Below are 18,953 nucleotides of genomic sequence, written 5' to 3' on the forward strand. Positions count from 1 at the left end.
TTTGAAGCTTTTGTTTGCAGACATGATAATCAGGGCCTTCTATCTTTATTACACTAGGTGGTTTGGAGCCAAGCTCTACTCTCAGGAGGCATGAATTTCTGGTAAGAAGCCACTTTTAATCTTATGATAGAGGCACACTTGGGTGGTCAACTTGCAACTTCCAACTTAGGCCACCTGGCTGTATCAACCAGGAAGTAAAACTCCAGAAATATGATATTAAACCATGTTACCTTCCAAAATCCTGGTTCTCCAGGGCCTCCAAAAATGTGATAGGTAGTCAGGAAATTAGATGTGAAATGTAGGCGTGCCGAGGGTGCATTTTTGGGGGTCACATGACCATTTAAAAAAAAAAGATGCTGGTTAAGGACACTGGCGGGTGCCAACTCGCCCGTCTGAAGATGGAAACAGACAATCACTGGACATTGATGGGTGCTGGATACTTGACAACTAGTAAATAGCTGAGCCGGCACCCACTGTTATCCCTAACAATCAGCTATTCACTGCATATGCTTTGCATTAAATTTAAAGCGGTTGTATACCCTCTTGTCATACTTGCACCTACAGGTAAGCCTACATTAAGGCTTACCTGTAGGTGCTTGCAATATCTCCTTAAAGCGGAGGTTCACCCTAAAACAATTATATACCATTCCATCCAGCATACTGCCGACATGTACAGCATGCTGTTTTTTTTTTGTTTTTTTTTCGCTGTACATACCGTTTAATACTTTTTTTTCTTTTCTGACTCTCGCTGGGAATAGGCGTTCCTATGAAGAGGCGTAGATGATTGACGTGCGGATTAGGGGTGTCACACATTCGTATTTACGCTGGCCGCTAGGTGGCGTTTCCGTCGATTTCGGCGTCGAGTATGCAAATTAGCTAGATACAGCGATCCACGAAGGTACGTTCGGCCGGCGCATTTTTTTTACGTTGTTTCCGTAAGGCTTTTTTCGGCGTATAGTTACCCCCGCTATATGAGGCGTATCCTATGTTAAGTATGGGCGTCGTTCCCGCGTCAAATTTTGATTTTTTTTAAGTTGTTTGCGTAAGTCGTTCGCGAATAGGGCTTTGCGTAGAATGACGTTCACGTCGTAAACATTGGCTTGTTGCGGGTTAATTTCGAGCATGTGCACTGGGATACCCCCCACGGACGGCGCATGCGCCGTTCAGAAAAAACATCATTTACGTTGGGTCAAGATGTATTACCATAAAACACGCCCCCATCTCACCCATTTGAATTGTGCGCCCTTACGCCGACACAGTTACACTACGCCGCCGTAACTTACGGCGCTAATTCTTTGAGAATACGGGAAATACGCTGTAAGTTATGGCGGCGTAGTGTATCTGAGATACACTACGCCGGCCGTAAAGGAGCGCCGCGCTTCATGAATCTGGCCCAGAATATTTTATGTTTATAGCCAGGACACGGCTGTCTCCCCATTGGTGGATACAAGCTTCTCAAACTCAGGGTCATCATAACCAATGAAGAAAAAACACAAAAGGAAGAAAAAACATAGTGCTCTCCATAATAAAGTATTTATTATTATATGCTACAAAGTAAATACACTTTTTTGTATACAGATCATAGAAACATAGAGTGATGGCAGCAGAAACACAAGTCGTCCATCGTGTGTGCCCCATTTTTTACATTTTGTGTGTTATCGTTGTTGTTGTTGCTAAGTATAGATTTCTGTTTGTCCCAAACATGTTTTGAATCAAACAAGACCACAGTCACAGGAAGTTTTTATGAGGGGAACGTGACATATCAAATAACTTCTCCGGGAGCTCCGCTATACACCCATCCCCCACCCCCAGTTACAAGCTTGTTAGCCGGTGGAGATCGGTGTAATGTATTTGTCATGGTAAAGGCAATGCCGGGTCTCTCATTAACTCCAGTCTGAGCCAAAGTTCACTAAAATTATATAGGTGGAAAGAAAAAGGACAGAGGTCTGCCAAAGTCAAGATTAATAATTGAACATTGAATTATTTGTTGTACCTCAGACTGACGGTGAGTGAGCTCTGAATACGGCCATTACCAGGTAAGTTCACCTTCATTTGTCTGATTCTAATTTCCACTTCCTATAGAAATGTATGTAATCCATAAGCATGTACTTCTAGTTTTGGTGGAGTGGGAGACAATTCAATTTTATGTCTGGTGATGTGTTGTCCCTGGGTCAGGAAGTATGAGAAAATCTTTCAAATAGAGGCCTTGAAAGCAGTAAAAGCATAACGGGGGTTCTAATCTGCACTGAATTCCCAGGTCTGTACACCTACTGTGCCCATTATGAGGGGTTCCCACCATCCCTTTACTGAGTTCCCAGGTCTGTACACCTGATGTGCCCATTATGAGGGGTTCCCACCATCCCTGTGCTGAGTTCCTGGGTCTGTACACCCGCTGTGCCCATTATGAGGCGTTCCCACCATCCCTGTGCTGAGTTCCCGGGTCTGTGCACTTGCTGTGCCCATTATGAGGGGTTCCCACCATCCCTGTGCTGAGTTCCCCGGTCTCTAAACCTGCTGTGCCCATTGTGAGGGGTTCCCATCCCTGTGCTGAGTTCCCAGGTCTGTACACCTACTGTGCCCATTATGAGGGGTTCCCATCCCTGCGCTGAGTTCCCAGGTCTGTACACCTGCTGTGCCCACTATGAGGGGTTCCCATCATCCCTGTGTTGAGTTCCCAGGTCTGTACACCTACTGTGCCCATTATGAGGGGGTTCCCTTCCCTGCACTGAGTTACCAGGTCTGTAAACCCGCTGTGCCCATTATGAGGAATTCCCACCATCCTTGTACTGAGTTCCCAGGTCTGTACACCTACTGTGCCCATTATGAGGGGTTCCCATCATCCCTGTGCTGAGTTCCCAGGTCTGTACACCTACTGTGCCCATTATGAGGGGGTTCCCTTCCCTGCACTGAGTTACCAGGTCTGTAAACCCGCTGTGCCCATTATGAGGAATTCCCACCATCCTTGTACTGAGTTCCCAGGTCTGTACACCTACTGTGCCCATTATGAGGGGTTCCCATCATCCTTGTACTGAGTTCCCGGGTCTGTACACCTGCTGTACCAATTATGAGGAGTTCTCACCATCCATTTGCTGAGTTTGCAGGTCTGTACACCTGCTGTGCCCATTATAAGGGGTTCCCATCACCCCATTTTATATTATGGAGAATGTAACAGGAAGAGCTGAAATACACAAGTTGGGCAGGAACATGAAAAACTTCCAGGCATAGAGGAAAAGTCACTTGGGAAAGATTTTTATAGTCAGGAGATGACATTCTTGGTGTATCGAAGACATATAAGACGTCAGGGGCTGACTGCTGGCCAGGCTCCGTCTATGACTAAAATATCACATTTGTGTGGAGAGAACCTTTAAAGTAATCTAGAATTAAAGTAGAACTACAGGCAAAACTTATTCCATCTGCAGCCTTGCCCATCATTGCAGAATGATCAGTGTCCATCTGCAGCCTTGCCCATCATTGCAGAATGATCAGTGTCCATCTGCAGCCTTGCCCATCATTGCAGAATGATCAGTGCCCATCTGCAGCCTTGCCCATCATTGCAGAATGATCAGTGTCCATCTGCAACCTTGCCCATCATTGCAGAATGATCAGTGTCCATCTGCAGCCTTGCCCATCATTGCAGAATGATCAGTGTCCATCTGCAACCTTGCCCATCATTGCAGAATGATCAGCGTCCATCTGCAACCTTGCCCATCATTGCAGAATGATCAGTGTCCATCTGCAGCCTTGCCCATCATTGCAGAATGATCAGTGTCCATCTGCAACCTTGCCCATCATTGCAGAATGATCAGTGTCCATCTGCAACCTTGCCCATCATTGCAGAATGATCAGTGTCCATCTGCAGCCTTGCCCATCATTGCAGAATGATCAGTGTCCATCTGCAACCTTGCCCATCATTGCAGAATGATCAGCGTCCATCTGCAACCTTGCCCATCATTGCAGAATGATCAGTGTCCATCTGCAGCCTTGCCCATCATTGCAGAATGATCAGTGTCCATCTGCAGCCTTGCCCATCATTGCAGAATGATCAGTGTCCATCTGCAGCCTTGCCCATCATTGCAGAATGATCAGTGTCCATCTGCAACCTTGCCCATCAGAATGATCAGTGTCCATCTGCAGCCTTGCCCATCATTGCAGAATGATCAGCGTCCATCTGCAGCCTTGCCCCCAACAGTGTCCATCTACAGTCTTGCCCACACATCTGACTGCCAAGGAGGGAACGAGCGCCACAGAGATAGACAGAGCCAGATGTCCTGGGTACTCGGCTCCTCTCGACTCATCTCGTAGTGTTACTTGCCCATAAATACAGTAGTTGTATATAAAATTCACTTTTTATCTCTCAAAAAGTGTTTCCCAGTGCTAAACATTTCGTCCAAATTTTTAATTGCTGCATTTATAAATTTCAAAAGCCAATATAAGGGAATAGTAATAATAAAAAAAAGCACTTGCGGGTTTACCTATTAATTTTAATGCATAATTCTCCTCTAAAGGGGCGGCAGGGGGCGTGTCCTATGCCTAATTCAGTCTGCAATACACCATAAGCCGAGGTCACATTGCAAGATAACCTCTAGATATACAGGCAGCTAAAGTCACATGCAAATCTCACCTTTTTCTGTAAAAATCTAGATTGGCTGTGGCCCCTCACAGGATTTCCTAATACTAATGTAAGGGACAGCCTCACTCAGGGCCGTCTTTAATACTGATTGGACCCTGGGCAAACATTTTCTTGGGCCCTCCATGCAGATTCCCTCTCGTTTCGATCAATGGCAATGGTGATTGGGCAATGGGGGTTTACACTGACCACGAATGTAATGGGGATTTACACTGACCACTAATGTAATAGAAGCAATTTGCTTACCTTTGCAGAACATGCTGATAGTAGGCTTAATAGCAACAATTGTAAGCAGGATTTTCAAGCATGGCCCTTTATCTCCCCAGTGGGCAGCATTAAGAATAGGTGATGGTGGATATGACCCCATGGAGACATGATATACATATGAATACCACCCCTATTTACACACCAATGCAGCTGCTATTTACATATCAATGACAGTATTCCATGTAAACACAGGGTCTGCAGGTGAGTCACACAACAATAGGGCAGAGCTGGGCAGCAGTAGTAACAGAACTTCACACTGAAATATCAGGACACAGCACAGGACTAAAATCTCAAGGGATGAGGGAATTTAAACTGGAATAGTTGGCAGGTGTGAGGCAGATGCTTTGGGCCCCACAACAATGACAGGGCCCAGGGCAGCTTCCCCTTTTGCTCTACCTTAAAGTGGAGGTTCACCCGGAAATACCATTTTTTACCCTTAGATTGAGGCTCATTTTGTGAAGGGGAATCGGCTCGTTTTTTTTAAATCTAAGCTGTACTTACCGTTTACAAGATGCATCTTCTCCGCCGCTTCCGGGTATGGGCTGCGGGACTGGGCGTTCCTATTTTGATTGACAGTCTTCCGATAGGCTTCCGACGGTCGCATCCATCGCGTCACGATTTTCAGAAAGTAGCCGAACATCGGTGCGCAGGCGCAGTATAGAGTCGCACCTACGATCGGCTTCTTTCGGCTACTCGTGACGCGATGGATGCGACCGTCGGAAGCCTGTCAATCAAAATAGGAACGCCCGCTCCCGAAGACCATACCGGGAAGCGGCGGAGAAGATCGCTCTCTAAATCAGTAAGTACTGCTTCAATTTTAAAACAACTAGCCGATTCCCCTAGACAAAATTAGCATCAATCTAAGGCTAAAAAATGTTTTATGGGTGAACTCCCGCTTTAAAGATGGCCTTGGCCTCACTGAGCAATAGGGAGGCTCTGGAGGCCTTGAGGGGTGGGGCCAAAAAAATTAAATATGCTTAGAACTTTAGCTGTCAATGACTCAGGATCTAATGATTACTTTTCCACATAGTAACTTCTGCTTATGCATTTTAATTTTCCATCTTATTTTCAGTCTGAATTGTAGGAGTTTCAGTACAGGTCCACTTTGAAAAGACAGCCTCATCTTTCCCATACAGGTTAAAGTCATAGTGTATCTGCAAAGGATACCCCCCAAAGTGTTTTTTTGTAAAAAAAAAAAAATATATTGTTTTATCATTATAGGTGATAATCGGAGTCCAAAATGGTGATACGGGAGTTTGAAGGAAAGCAGCAAGCATCTAATTATCAGAAATTCAGGATTGACACATCACAAGAAATAACAGACCTTATCTTCAGTTATTTGGAGGAAAGGGTGAGTGACGGCTTCTGTCTGGTATACGTCCAGCTAAAAACAATAAGCCACTTGTAAAATTTAACACATAATTACTTTGCTTAGATTAGCAGAGCCACTCAAGTTATTTTTTTAAAGGGGTTGTCCAGCCAACACTTTTTTTTATTAGAAAGATCAGGGAAGGGTGCTGTTGGGTTCAGTGGTGGTGCGTCCATAAGGGCGACAGGCCCCCTCTCTCCAGCTACCCCCTCTATGACCAATGGATAGACAAAACAGTTTTGTTTGGGTACAACATCGCACGACCGTGCAATTGTCAGTTAAAGCATCACAGTTCCGTATCGCAAAAAAATGGCCCGGTCATTGGGCAGCCAAATCTTTCGGGGCTGAAGCGGTTCAACCTCATTTGCCTTGTAGTTGCCCGCCCCATTAATTTGTTCAGATCTTTTTGCAAGGTTTCCACATCCTGCGGAGAAGTTGTTGGCCTGCTTCAGGGCCGCCATCAGGAATTACGGGGCCCCTTACACAGCTTCAGGCATGGGCACCCCAAAGCACCCTCCCAATGTTGAGGGCATGTGGCCTGGTGCGGTTCAGGAGAGGGGGGGCCGAACTCTGTCCCCCCCTCTGTTCTGCGGCCGGCCAGGTTACATGCTCGGATAAGGGGTCTGGTGTGGATTTTAGGGGGAACTCCACGCCATTTTTTTTTAAATTTGGGGTGGAGTTCCCCTTAAAATCCACACCAGACCTGAAGGGTCTGGTTATGGATATTTAGGGGGAACCCCACTTAATTTTTTTTTTAAATTGACGGCGGGGTTCCCCTTAATATCCATGCCAGACCTAAAGGGTCTGGTTATTGAATTTGGGGGGACCTCCGCGCATTTTTTTTCCCCGAACTCCGAACCCGGACCCGAACTTTCAGCAATTATTCGGGTTCGGGAAAAACCCAAAGTCCGTACCGAACCCGAACTTTACAGTTCGGGTTCGCTCAACTCTAATCAACAGGTGGATCACTGTGGAGACATGGGAGCTGGCAATTAGTTGACAGCTGAGCTGCCAGCACCGAGAAGGAAGGGCTGAGCCCAGCCCTGACACTGGCCTTTTGAATATTAAGCCAGGTACACAGCAGAGAGTCTCCCCTAGCACATCACCCAGCACTCCTGCATGTCAAATGGATGAGATATTCTCAGGCAAAGCCTGTCATATATTTATTTACATCTAGCCAAGTTAACCCTTACAGAAGCAATATTACATAGACACTACTCTTATTTCTTATCCTAAACTATATATACATCTATGTAAAAATATTCCCAGTTGCTAATGGAGATTACTCATAAACTCTTCATAAGGCAACAGCCTACTTGGCAACTTTCACATCAGAATCCCCCGTCACTTCATGAGTCCACCTTTACATCAAGAGGCCCCTCCCTTCACATCAATAGTCCCCCTTTTTAAGGAGTCTTCTTTGTTCTCCCTTACATGAGAGGTCCTCCTTCACACAGCAGTCCCCTTCCTACTTACATAAGTGTGCCCCCTACCTTCTGCTCATTTGTCTCCTTTCCCTCTGGTGCCACATTTGGCACCTTGACAGGTATCCTGTTTCCACTTCTGGAAGTCACGGCCGTTGACATTACTGCTCGGCTCCCGCCTCCTTCCCCCACCACCGGGCCAGTAGGAGAGAAGAGCAGAGCCTCACTCATGCGCAGTAGGGTTCCCAGTGTGAAGCCGCAAGGCTACACTGCCAGGTTCCCATACCTGCAATGGCGGCAGCAGCACCCGACAGCTGATGAAAACAGGAACAGGAAGTCACGGGAACAGGTATGAGCTGCAGATCAGACAGCAAAGACACAGTGCTGCTGAGGTGTTTAACTAAGGCAGCCTGGTACCAATCACTGAAATCAGTCTGCACTATGTTAACCCTTAGGTGGCAGATACATGACACTTTCCAACCAGCATCCGATTGGGACTAGAGACGGAGATGCTGGGGGCATGCAGTGAGCGTGCTCAGCACAGAAATCTTGGCTTTCCATGGACTCCTATGTGCAGTGTGAGGGTTTTAAAGCCCACCCTCTTTGCAACCACATATATGCATGATGTGGGCAGCAAGAGGTTAAACTGAAAACACCAGTGTCAGTGTGATGTATTTTGAAGATGTTTTTGTCTTCCCAGTTTCCCAAACCACATGGATTTGCTGTGGACGCTGGCTGTGGAACGGGGCAGAACACAAGAGTTATCGCTCCATACTTCAAGAAAGTTCTCGGAATCGACATCAGTGAGACTCAGATAGAAGAGGCCAGGAAAGCCACGAGGTCACCCAATGTCACATACAGGTGGGGACATTCTAAACATGTTTCATTGGTTACGTTCAGGGAGGACTAGGAACATTTGACCTGGGGGAGCACACCCAACCAAGTAGCCCCTTTCCTGATTAGAGTTGGGTGAACAGTTTGGCCCGAGCATGATTTGGGGCCAAACATTGGCTGTTTGCCCATTTGAGGAACACCCAAATTATCGGGGGCATTCAACCGTTTGTTCGGCACGCTGCACAGTGCATTGGAAGCCCTGATTGGCTGAAGCAATGAAAGCTTTGTCCAATCAGGGCACAGAGCACTGTCAGAGCCAGTGCTCTGTGATTTGTCAGCTCTACCCCCTCCAGTTTTGGAGGCATTGAAGCTGATGAAGACATACTTCAAACAGTAAGAGAGGGTTTTCCATCCCCGAAACCCTTGGGTAGTATGTGGCTGGGAGGAGGCAGTTCCAGATACCATAATCCTGAGTGACCCCAAGGAGTCTGCTTCTCGTGCTTCCACAAATCTGCAGTGCATGGGCTCCCTCTTGTTTCAAATCCTGCGAAAGGACCCAAGAATACATGGTGTAAAGAAGGATCACTATTGGTTGGCAACCCTCCTTGACCACCATTACAAGGGGAAAGTCTCAGAACTCATCCCATCCCCACAGAGTGCAAAAGATTAAAGGAACACTAAAGTCAAATTTATTTTTTTGATAAAATAACAAACATTTTATGCTTACCTCCACTGTGCAGCTCTTTTTGCACAGGGTGTCCCCGAACCCGGTCTTCTGGGGTCCCTCAGCGGCTGTCTCAGCTCCTCCTTGCAAGAGAGTTTCTACCTTCATGCGAGCTCCCTCGCATTGTGGAAAGCTCTTGCGAGCACGCTCCCGTGATACAGCGGCGGCCATAGCCGCGTCATTGCATGTGATTGACAGCAGCACCAGCCAATGGCTGCGCTGCTATCAATCCGTCCAACCTAGCCAATCAACGGCCAGGCTGGGAACCGAATAGGATGACGGGGACGCGCGCGGGACTTTCGAGGGGTGAGGTAAGTAAAACGGGGGCTCAGTGCTGTCGGATTTTTTTTCACCTTAATCCATACATCCTCATCCCCATTCAACAACATACAACCGAAAAAAAAATCCCCTCCCCATTTCCCTATATTCTCTCTTTCCCCTTACTCGATTTTAGTCTTTTTCCTTCTCCTTTATGGTTCCCCTTCAAATTTTTCCCAAGTTTAATTTCATAAATATTCTTCCATTCCTTTTGAGAACCTGAATTCATCCCATTTTTGACATATTACTGGCATTTGACTGTTAATATATCCTTCTTCTCTTATTTGTTTTGCCATATATTGTTTTTCGTTCATTTCACATATCCAGTCTTCAACGTTTGGGCTCTTATTTTCTCTCCATTTACATGCTATTATTGTTCTAGCTGCAGATGTCATATGGTGAAAAATATCTTTCTTAATGTTCTTTATTGATTCTGGCATCAAAGATAATAGTGAGGTATCCAAATTTAGATTCCTCTCTATTCCCGATACCTTATGATATATTTCATGAACAATTTTCCAGAACTTTCTCACCATGTGACATTTCGGTTTTACATCTCCAAGACATTTCTGTTTGACCATTATTTAAGACATTTTTTGGTGTCGGTTTCATGGGCACAAACACCAATTTTTCCACATCTGTTTTGACAGGTGCATATCATTAAAAATTCTGACAGCAAGTCTGATTCTTGGTTTCATCAAGAGTACCTCGATAGGGTTACAGTGCGAAGGCACCACCCACATACCAAGTTTTCCGCACTTGTTATTTCTATCCAAAGTCTGCTAAAGACACAAGAATTTATCCAAAAAATCTCTAATCCCAAGTGCACTAATTGTGGCCTCCATCATACAGACTGGCTCCCCTAGCCATTGTTTATAAAATAAAGAGAGCTTGAATGGAAAGTCCTTTGTTGGCTTTATAAATGTCATTGCTACACGGTACAGATATCACACATTACAGGCAGACTAAGGGGACCCCCCCCCCCCAAGCACTATATTTAAAGGAAATTTTCATTTTTATTTCTCATTTTGATGGTTTCACTTTAAGCATTAGTAAATCACTGCTCATTTAAAAAATGTTATGTTTTTTCCAAACTTTCTTTTTCATTGATGTATGTCTCCCAGGACAGTACCCGGACCCCCATAACCATTGTATGTCCAATTACTTCCATATAAGCCTTCAAAATAGTCACTTTGGATTTTTCCAGTTCGGGTCCCATAGACTTCTATGGTGTTTGCTATTCGGTTTCCGAATGAATCCCTGTATTGTGTGAAGGAGTACTGTGATAAATGTGTATTGAATCCAGACTAACTTCTAAGAATCTTTCATTGTGGCTTGTGCTAATTGACCCTGTATTGTGTGAAGGAGTACTGTGATAAATGTGTATTGAATCCAGACTAACTTCTAAGAAACTTTCATTGTGGCTTGTGCTAATTGACCCTGTATTGTGTGAAGGAGTACTGTGATAAATGTGTATTGAATCCAGACTAACTTCTAAGGATCTTTCATTGTGGCTTGTGCTAATTGACCCTGTATTGTGTGAAGGTATGTTGATGGTAATGTGTATTGTAAGTTAGCAGACAGCCTAAAGGTCAGGTGTATGAATCATCAGCTGTAGTTAATTAGCTCATGTAAATTATGTCAGGAGCCAGAGTCAGGATGTCTACTACAGAATGTGTATTGGGGCTCGTTAGGAACCATCGTGTGATGGTGTGGTGGAGTTGGGTCATTGTTGATTTGGTTACTGCAGTAATCTTTTTTTGTATAAAAGAGCCTGCTTTCTCAATAAAGATTGTCTATTCCTGTTGGACCTCAAACAGAGCTGTGTGTCTCGTTAAGGGGGGAATTCGTATGGGTCGTGTTCGCCGGATTGTGGAGTGTCGATAGCTGCCTTGTGTGCAGGAATGGAATATCCTAAACTGCTTTAAACCCCTGTCCCATTTGGGGTTCCATTACAGGGGACATTTGGCCCATCTCCTTTTCCTGATTATATAGATAGACCTCTTTTGGCTAAAAATTTACCATGCAAAGTGTGCCATAGTGCTGCAATAACTGGGGAGTATTCCTAAAGAACATTGTTGGGGTGATTGGTGGGTATTCCTAAATTATATTGTGAGGGAATGGGGGGGATGCTGTTTTGTTTACATTTGTAAAAAAAAAAATGTGGCCCTTCTAGTGTGTAATAAACACAGTTCACCACTAGGGAGGAAGTTTAGCTGTATAGATACTGTACATGTGACATTGTTGGTGGTTTACTGCCCGTTGCATTGGCCTGGTACACATTCATTACAATGTAAACGGGGTGAATGTGACTGGAGCATGTCAGTGAAGGATTCATTGGGTGATTTTTTTAGCGAGTTCTTTATAAACAGACCAACCTCTTTGTGTCACCTGGGCAGGGATGAGGCAGAAAAGTCAAAAGCACAGAGCCCAGGGTTGGGGCTTTCAACCCAACCAGATGGTGTCACTAAAAGTCTAACCTGTCATTTCTGCAGTGTCTGTCCAGCTGAAGAGGTGCAGGTCGGTAACACTTCTGTCGATCTACTAACAGCGAGTATTGCTGCTCATTATTTTACCATTGAGCCGTTTCTAAAAGAGGTAAAAACAAACTGAGTCTTCTTGTTTCATTGTTTGACTGCTGCACCTTGTAATATGTGATGTACATCAGTGGTCATCAACCCTGTCCTCCAAGGCCCACTAACAGGCCAGGTTTTATGTATTACCTTGGGAAGATGCAGACTAGAATACTGCAATCACTGAGCAGCAAATGATATCAACTGTCATGTATTTCAGTTATCTTGCAAACCTGGCCTGTTAGTGGGCCTTGAAGGACAGGGTTGATGACCACTGCTGTACATGACCGCTGAATTCTGTACTCTGTGCTGCATATTAACATAATCTGGACTCCTGAGCAATGTGCTGCATGTTGAATACTGCAGACAGCTGTACACTCAGTGGTGTAGGGTGGGTTGTCAGTGCCTGGGGCAAGGTAAGTAATTTGCACCCCCTAACCCATGGACTTGTAGCAGTCCCTTCCACTAGTACAAACATACTGACCACTACACAGACCTGCCTGTCCACCACATTGACCTACTGGTTCCTACACTGACCTAACTGATTACTATACAGACACCTACACTGACCTTCCTCTTCGCTCTTCCCCCCGACCATGTCCACGTTCCTGGGCCCAGCAGGCCGGGCAACATGTCACTTACCTCTTTCTGTCTCCTGAGTCCCATCCGGAGCAGAGGAGAGACACAGCATACCAGCATAGACGTAGCCGGACAGCGAGGCGGGACTCTGGAAGCGGCGCTGCACATGATGCAATCATGCCCTGACTGCGATCTTCACCCACAAGCCAGCCACGCCCTGTGGCTGCAATTGACCACTTCATCACAGGGCAATGGGCCTCCATATCTGCTGCGCCCTCCCCACGCTACGCACTACATACACTGAACTGCTACACTCTATACCCAGTTATAAATATTATACACAAATGTCTTGCACTCTATAAACTGTGCTGACTGAAAGCTGAGCAAGTTCTCGGCTTTCCATCGGTTTTTCCCGGCGGTTAAAGCCAATCGTGTGTACAAGGCATAAGGGTTTACAACCACTTTAATGTAGATAATGTCATAATTTCAGGTCGATCGGATCTTAAAGCCAGGAGGCTGCCTTGCTATCTTCGCCTACTCCCCCAGTATAGAAGTCCACTACAAGGACCGCTCAGAACAGATCACTCAAGTCTTTGCAGAGGTAAGCACTGAATAGCTTTGTGTTTTTCAGTGTCCTTTGTCTTGCATACTGCCTTGTCTGAGACATGCCAGGTTTTCTTATCACTCACAAAAACAGTGATAAGTCTGATTTATGAATGTGGAAATGGGCACTTGCACTTCCCTTTCTTCACTGTGCCATACTCTCCGAGGGCTTCCAAGTCTGGGGCGCGCTATATGCAAATACGGACTGATTCCAAAGTCAGAGCTATGCCCCTCCTACTCTATGTACAATACTTCCATTGGTCGGAAAGTGTCAATGCATTGTACTGGGGGTGTGCTGGTCACCCTTAGGCCGGGTACACACGAACAAACATGTATGGTGAAAGCGGTCCGTCGGACCGTTTTCACCATACATGTCTGCCAGAGGGCTTCTGTACGATGGTTGTACACACCATCGTACAGAAGTCCGCGCATAAACAATACGCGGGGCGTGTCCGCGTCGTCGCCGCGACGATGACGCGGAGACATGGGCGGGCCTGCCATTTAAAGGCTTCCACGCATGCGTCAAAGTCATTCGACGCATGCGAGGGACGGCGGGCGCCTGGACATGTACGGTAGGTCTGTACTGACGACCGTACATGTCCGAGCGGAGGATTCCAGCGGACGGTTTTAAAACACGTCCAGGAATATTTGCCCGCTGGGAAAAAGGCCCGGCGGGCAAATGTTTGCTGGAATTCGGCCCGCTCGCGCCCACACACGACCGAACATGTATGCTGAAACTGGCCCGCGGACCAGTTTCAGCATACATGTTTGGTCGTGTGTATGGGGCCTTATACACATAATCTCCTGGGGATTCTGGGGACCCTCAGCATGAATATAATATATGTTGGTATCTTTGTGTGATCTGATTTTAAAACTTTTGGTCAGATTCAGTGATTCTATGTGTTAGAATGTTTGCGGAGGTTCACCCAAAAATCAAGTTTATAACATTACATTCAGTATACCTCAAACTGTACAGTATGGCGGTGTACATACGGTATTATCGGTATTTTCCTCCCGGCTTCCGGGTACTCACTCCCGCGGGAGTGGGCGTTCCTGTGCAGTGCCGCAATGTCACCTGGAACTTCGCCCATATGATTGACGTGCCTGAGAAAAACTCCCCCCGGCGGATAAGGCGCGTCATGACTTTCCGAAAGTAGCCGAACAACGAGTCGGCTCTATACGGTGCCTGTGCACCGACTAGGAGCCGTGTAGAGCTGACTGCGCAGGCGCCGTATAGAGCCGACTCGCGGTTCGGCTACTTTCGGAAAGTCGTGACGCGCCATTATCCGCCGGGGGGAGTCTCCGTAAGTGTTAGTTTGCAAACGCAATATTATCTTCGGTGAGTAGACATGTCTTACCTGGTTTCCGCCATTAGAGGGAGTAAGTACATACCTGGTGTATTCTTACATGCTGTCCAGGGACAAGCTCAGTGAAGTTGGTCTGATTATGATACCACTCACCACCTCCGTTGCAGTCTCTGCCACCATAAAATTATAATAGAAGGAACCCCATACAAATTGAGTCCCATGAAGTCCTTCAGCGGTCTTCTCTTCTCCCCTCTGCCCCCCCCCCCCGGCGCCGCCATGACAGTTGCGTGCGCAGGGCCACACTTTTACTGTTCAGGTGGCAGGGAAAGGAGTCGGAGCCGTGGTTGCGCCGCCGTGCATGTGCGCGGGCACGGCACGTTACTGTGCAGGTGCCAAAGCGGCATTTTTTCAAAGCCCAGAACGCCAGAGCCTTCTGTAAGCATGTGAGTGACAGAGATGTGGACTGTAAGCATCTCAATGGATCGGCTCTGGGCATAATGTGGACATTACAGTGGGGGGAGATGTGGATTTTACAGTGGGGGAGATGTGGATATTACAGTGGGGGAGATGTGGACATTACAGTGGGGGGAGATGTGGATTTTACAGTGGGGAATATATATGGTGGTGATCCGAAAAATTATTCGATCCGTAACTCTGATCCGAGGAACGATCCGAACCGTGAGTTTTTCGATCCGTTGCAACCCCTACCACTAAGTAATTATCAATGGCTCTGTGTCCCGTGATGTATGAAAAAGCAAATAGGATTTTTGAAACAGCTTACCTGTAAAATCCTTTTCTTGGGAATACATCATGGGACACAGAGCCATTGATAATTACTTTATAGTTAGATAGTCACCATCAGGTGTTTGGACACTGGCAACTCTAATTACCAAACGAGGTCCGGCATTTTAACTTTCTTTTTTAACATCTCACTGCGTTTTGGGGTGAATGGGTAGGGGTACAATGTACCCGATACAAAGTCATATGTAGAGGTGGGATCTGGGGGCCCCTTTGTTAAGGGAGAAGTCCAGCCTGAGCTTTTTAGGCTGGGCTTCCCCTCTGGGTCTGAACTCCGCTCTCCGCTGACGTCACTGCCATCAGTCGGGGCTTTGCGTCATCCCGACTTCCAAGTCAGGATCCGCCAGCTGCCCTAACTGATGGCAGTCTCAGCGAGCCGCTGAGACAGCCTCTCCCCGCCCCTCCACGGCTCAGCGCTCCAATAAGCGTGGAGAATCAGAAAGGAAAGACGCTGACTAACAGTCTGCTGACTGTGAGAACCGAGCCATCGGCAATGTTCGGTGGCTCGGTTCTCAGTGCAGAGACGCCGGGGGACAGCTGGAGCTTCGGTTTGATTCTCCATCCACCGAGGTAAGTATGAATCTAAAAAAATAGGTAAACCCATACTTCTCTTTTAAAGATTCCAATAAGCTCTTCGCCTGCAGACCCCATCAAACCACAACCCAGGGTTGTCAGGAAGAGGCCCTTGTCCCCATCAAGGGGAAAGGTGCTCTAGGGTGGGGGGGGGGACAACCCCATGTTGAGGGCATGCTGCCTGGTATGTTTTGATGCAGTGGCTTAATTGTCCCCTTCCCTTTCCTGATTTGCCGGGCTGCATGCTCGAAAGGGTCTGGTAGGGATTTTGGGGACCCCTCTAAATCCATATTAGATCTGAAGGGCCTGGTATGGCTCTGGGGACCCCATGCCATGTGTGGTGAAAGAATTATTGAAAAATACCTCCATTGTCTCCGTGTGTAAAAAGACAGATTTCACTTTTTTTTCAGATGGAAGATCATCTGGTCCCATATGAGCATGAAATGACGCAACATCTCAGGAATGGATACAAGGAAATGTATAAATCCATCCCATACCCCGACAAAAGAAGGTCTGACTGCATCTATATATCAACCATCTAATATGTGCTAACCTCTGGTCACCGTCTCCTCCGGGCCTTTAACCACTTGAGGACCGCCGCACGACGATATATGTCGACAAAATGGCATGGCTGGGCACAAGGGCGTACATGTACGTCCCCTTTAAGAGCCCAGCTGTGGGTCGCGCAGCCGCCGGTGCACGTGTGACCCGGTCCTCTTCTCCGTGACCGTCCCAGCGGGAACAGCGGACCCGATCGCTGCCGGTGTCCTGCGATCGGGTCGCAGAGAGGAAGAACGGGGAGAGGTAAGTGTAAACAAACCTCTCCCCGTGCTTCCTAGTGTGTCTGTCACTGATCGTCTGTTCCCTCTGTTAGGGAACGACGATCAGAATGACATCACACGAACAGCCACGCCCCCCCCACAGTGAGAACACTCCCTTAGTGAACACTTAACCCCTTTAGCGCCCCCTAGTGGTTAACCCCTTCTCTGCCAGTGTCATTTTCACAGTAATCAGTCATTTTTATAGCACTGTTCGCTGTAAAAATGACAATGGTCCCAAATAGTGTCAAAAGTGTCCGAAGTTTCCTTAGGCAGTGATGTATATCCAGTGTCCTCAGAAAAAGAAAAGTAAGGCTTCCATGGTGTAGTATGTAAAAATATATTTATTCCAAAAACACGAAAAAAAAAAGTACAGGAGAATAGTAGGGCTGTTACTGATCAAAATTTTTCTGTTCGATTAATCGTTTTTTTAAAATCGATTAATCGACTAATTTCGATTAATTATAACGCACATACAGATCCAACTACTTTTAGCTGATCTCCTGCAGGCTGATTCCCAGTGCAGCTACCAACCACGGGAAAAATGGATAGCAGGATACAAAAAACACACAAAGGCAACGCTCGATGGGAATAGCATTAGAACTTTTATAGTCTTCAAGTAGGTAACCAAATAAATATTGCACTGGAGATAAAATTGATGTAGCTACATAAACTGTAAAAATGGTGCGAGTAATACCAAACGGTACCAAAAGCAGTCATAAAAACATGTAGCTAAGTATGATACTGGTATAAAAATGTGTACAACGATAACACTGCTGAATCCAGATGAAGAGAGGTTAACATCAGTCCGTCGGCATGTAGATGTCCCGTGAAGGGAACTATCACAACTCCCAGTGGATGGCTGTAGAATGCCAGGTTGATAGAGGGAAGTGATAGAGGGAAGTGTAACAGCCCTTGCGTGTGGCAGATAGTAAGGTCCCGCCGGCATGCAGATATGAAGGCACAGCAAAGGAGCCCTTCAGATGGACGCGGCAAGCCCCGCCGTGTCCGTGACGTTAATGGATCTCCGACGAACTCCCTGAAGGCCCAGAAGCCGGCGGAGAGGTGAGTACCAATCAAAAGAATTTTAATCGAATAAAAAGATTTTGATCGATCAAAAAAATTAAAGATTAATCGATTAATTAAAAGTTAATTTGCACAGGCCCTAGAGAATAGTGTACTACAATATAAAAGGTTTAAAAATATATTTATAGCCGTTGCCTGTTTCCAGGAAGTAACCAAAAAAAAAAACAATGGGAACAGTGTAACAGCCAAGTTGGAAACCAAAGCGTGCGCTTCAACTGCGCTCCAGCTGGCAGTACCCGGATAAGACGTAAGTGCGTAACTCCACCTTACGCGTTTCATAATTAACGTCTTCTAAAGGCGGTGTCACCTACTGCTGGCTTATGTCCTAAAGAAGGAGCGCCGTCACCTTGTTCCCACCCACCTATACTGGGGTTAACCAATCCAAAGAATTGTACCGCAGGTTTCCACCCTTGTGCTAATGATGGGCTGTGTGAGTTGGGAAAATTTTAACCCTTGCTATTGGGATACGTGCCGACGCTCTTCTTTTAGGCCTCTTTCACACTGGGGCAGGAGCCCTCAGGCTTTCACATTGAGTATGCAGTGCAGGAATTTTTCAGGCGGTATAGCAGCGCTATTTTTAGCGCTGTACCGCCTGAAAAACTCCTCAGTGTGAAAGGGGTCTTACATTAAACATAGTATATTGTGTAATATAAAAACATGTGTCTCTAGACCAGACACAGAAGATAATAAAAGAAAAATAATAAAAACCTCCCAACCAAAACAAGCACTGTATAATCTATATATTTAACACAATCAGGCACCTATCCATAGATCTATGTGTAATTAGGTGCAAGTATATATCATAGGCTGTGCCTGTTCACCTGGGAGGAAGACCTGGCTTTCCTTCTATCGCAGGTTCCCCTATGGGGAATTTAATAGGGGGGGCAGCAGCCTTTTTCATACAAACATCTTAAGCGCAGGACACATACATTTTTGAAGTAGAAGAATACGTATCGGCCTAAACTGAGGAAAAAAAAAAAATGTATATCTTTTTTTGGGGATATTTATTATAGCAAAAAGTAAAAAATATTGCATTTTTTTCAAAATTGTCGC

General features: G+C 46.1%; 1 protein-coding gene across 1 annotated transcript in view; it reads left to right on the top strand.

Moving 5' to 3' along the window:
* Window positions 1–1,803: 1,803 nt before the first annotated feature.
* Window positions 1,804–18,953, top strand: part of LOC120943036 — a 20,005-nt gene continuing 2,855 nt past the window's right edge. The window contains exons 1-6 of the mRNA XM_040356097.1: window positions 1,804–2,036; window positions 6,116–6,245; window positions 8,388–8,548; window positions 12,059–12,161; window positions 13,206–13,316; window positions 16,407–16,507. Coding sequence (XP_040212031.1) covers window positions 6,135–6,245; window positions 8,388–8,548; window positions 12,059–12,161; window positions 13,206–13,316; window positions 16,407–16,507 — 587 coding nt within the window. The 5' untranslated portion in view covers window positions 1,804–2,036; window positions 6,116–6,134. The remainder of the gene's footprint in view (window positions 2,037–6,115; window positions 6,246–8,387; window positions 8,549–12,058; window positions 12,162–13,205; window positions 13,317–16,406; window positions 16,508–18,953) is intronic.

This window comes from Rana temporaria, chromosome 6 (assembly GCF_905171775.1).
Source record: "Rana temporaria chromosome 6, aRanTem1.1, whole genome shotgun sequence".
Taxonomy (NCBI): domain Eukaryota; kingdom Metazoa; phylum Chordata; class Amphibia; order Anura; family Ranidae; genus Rana; species Rana temporaria.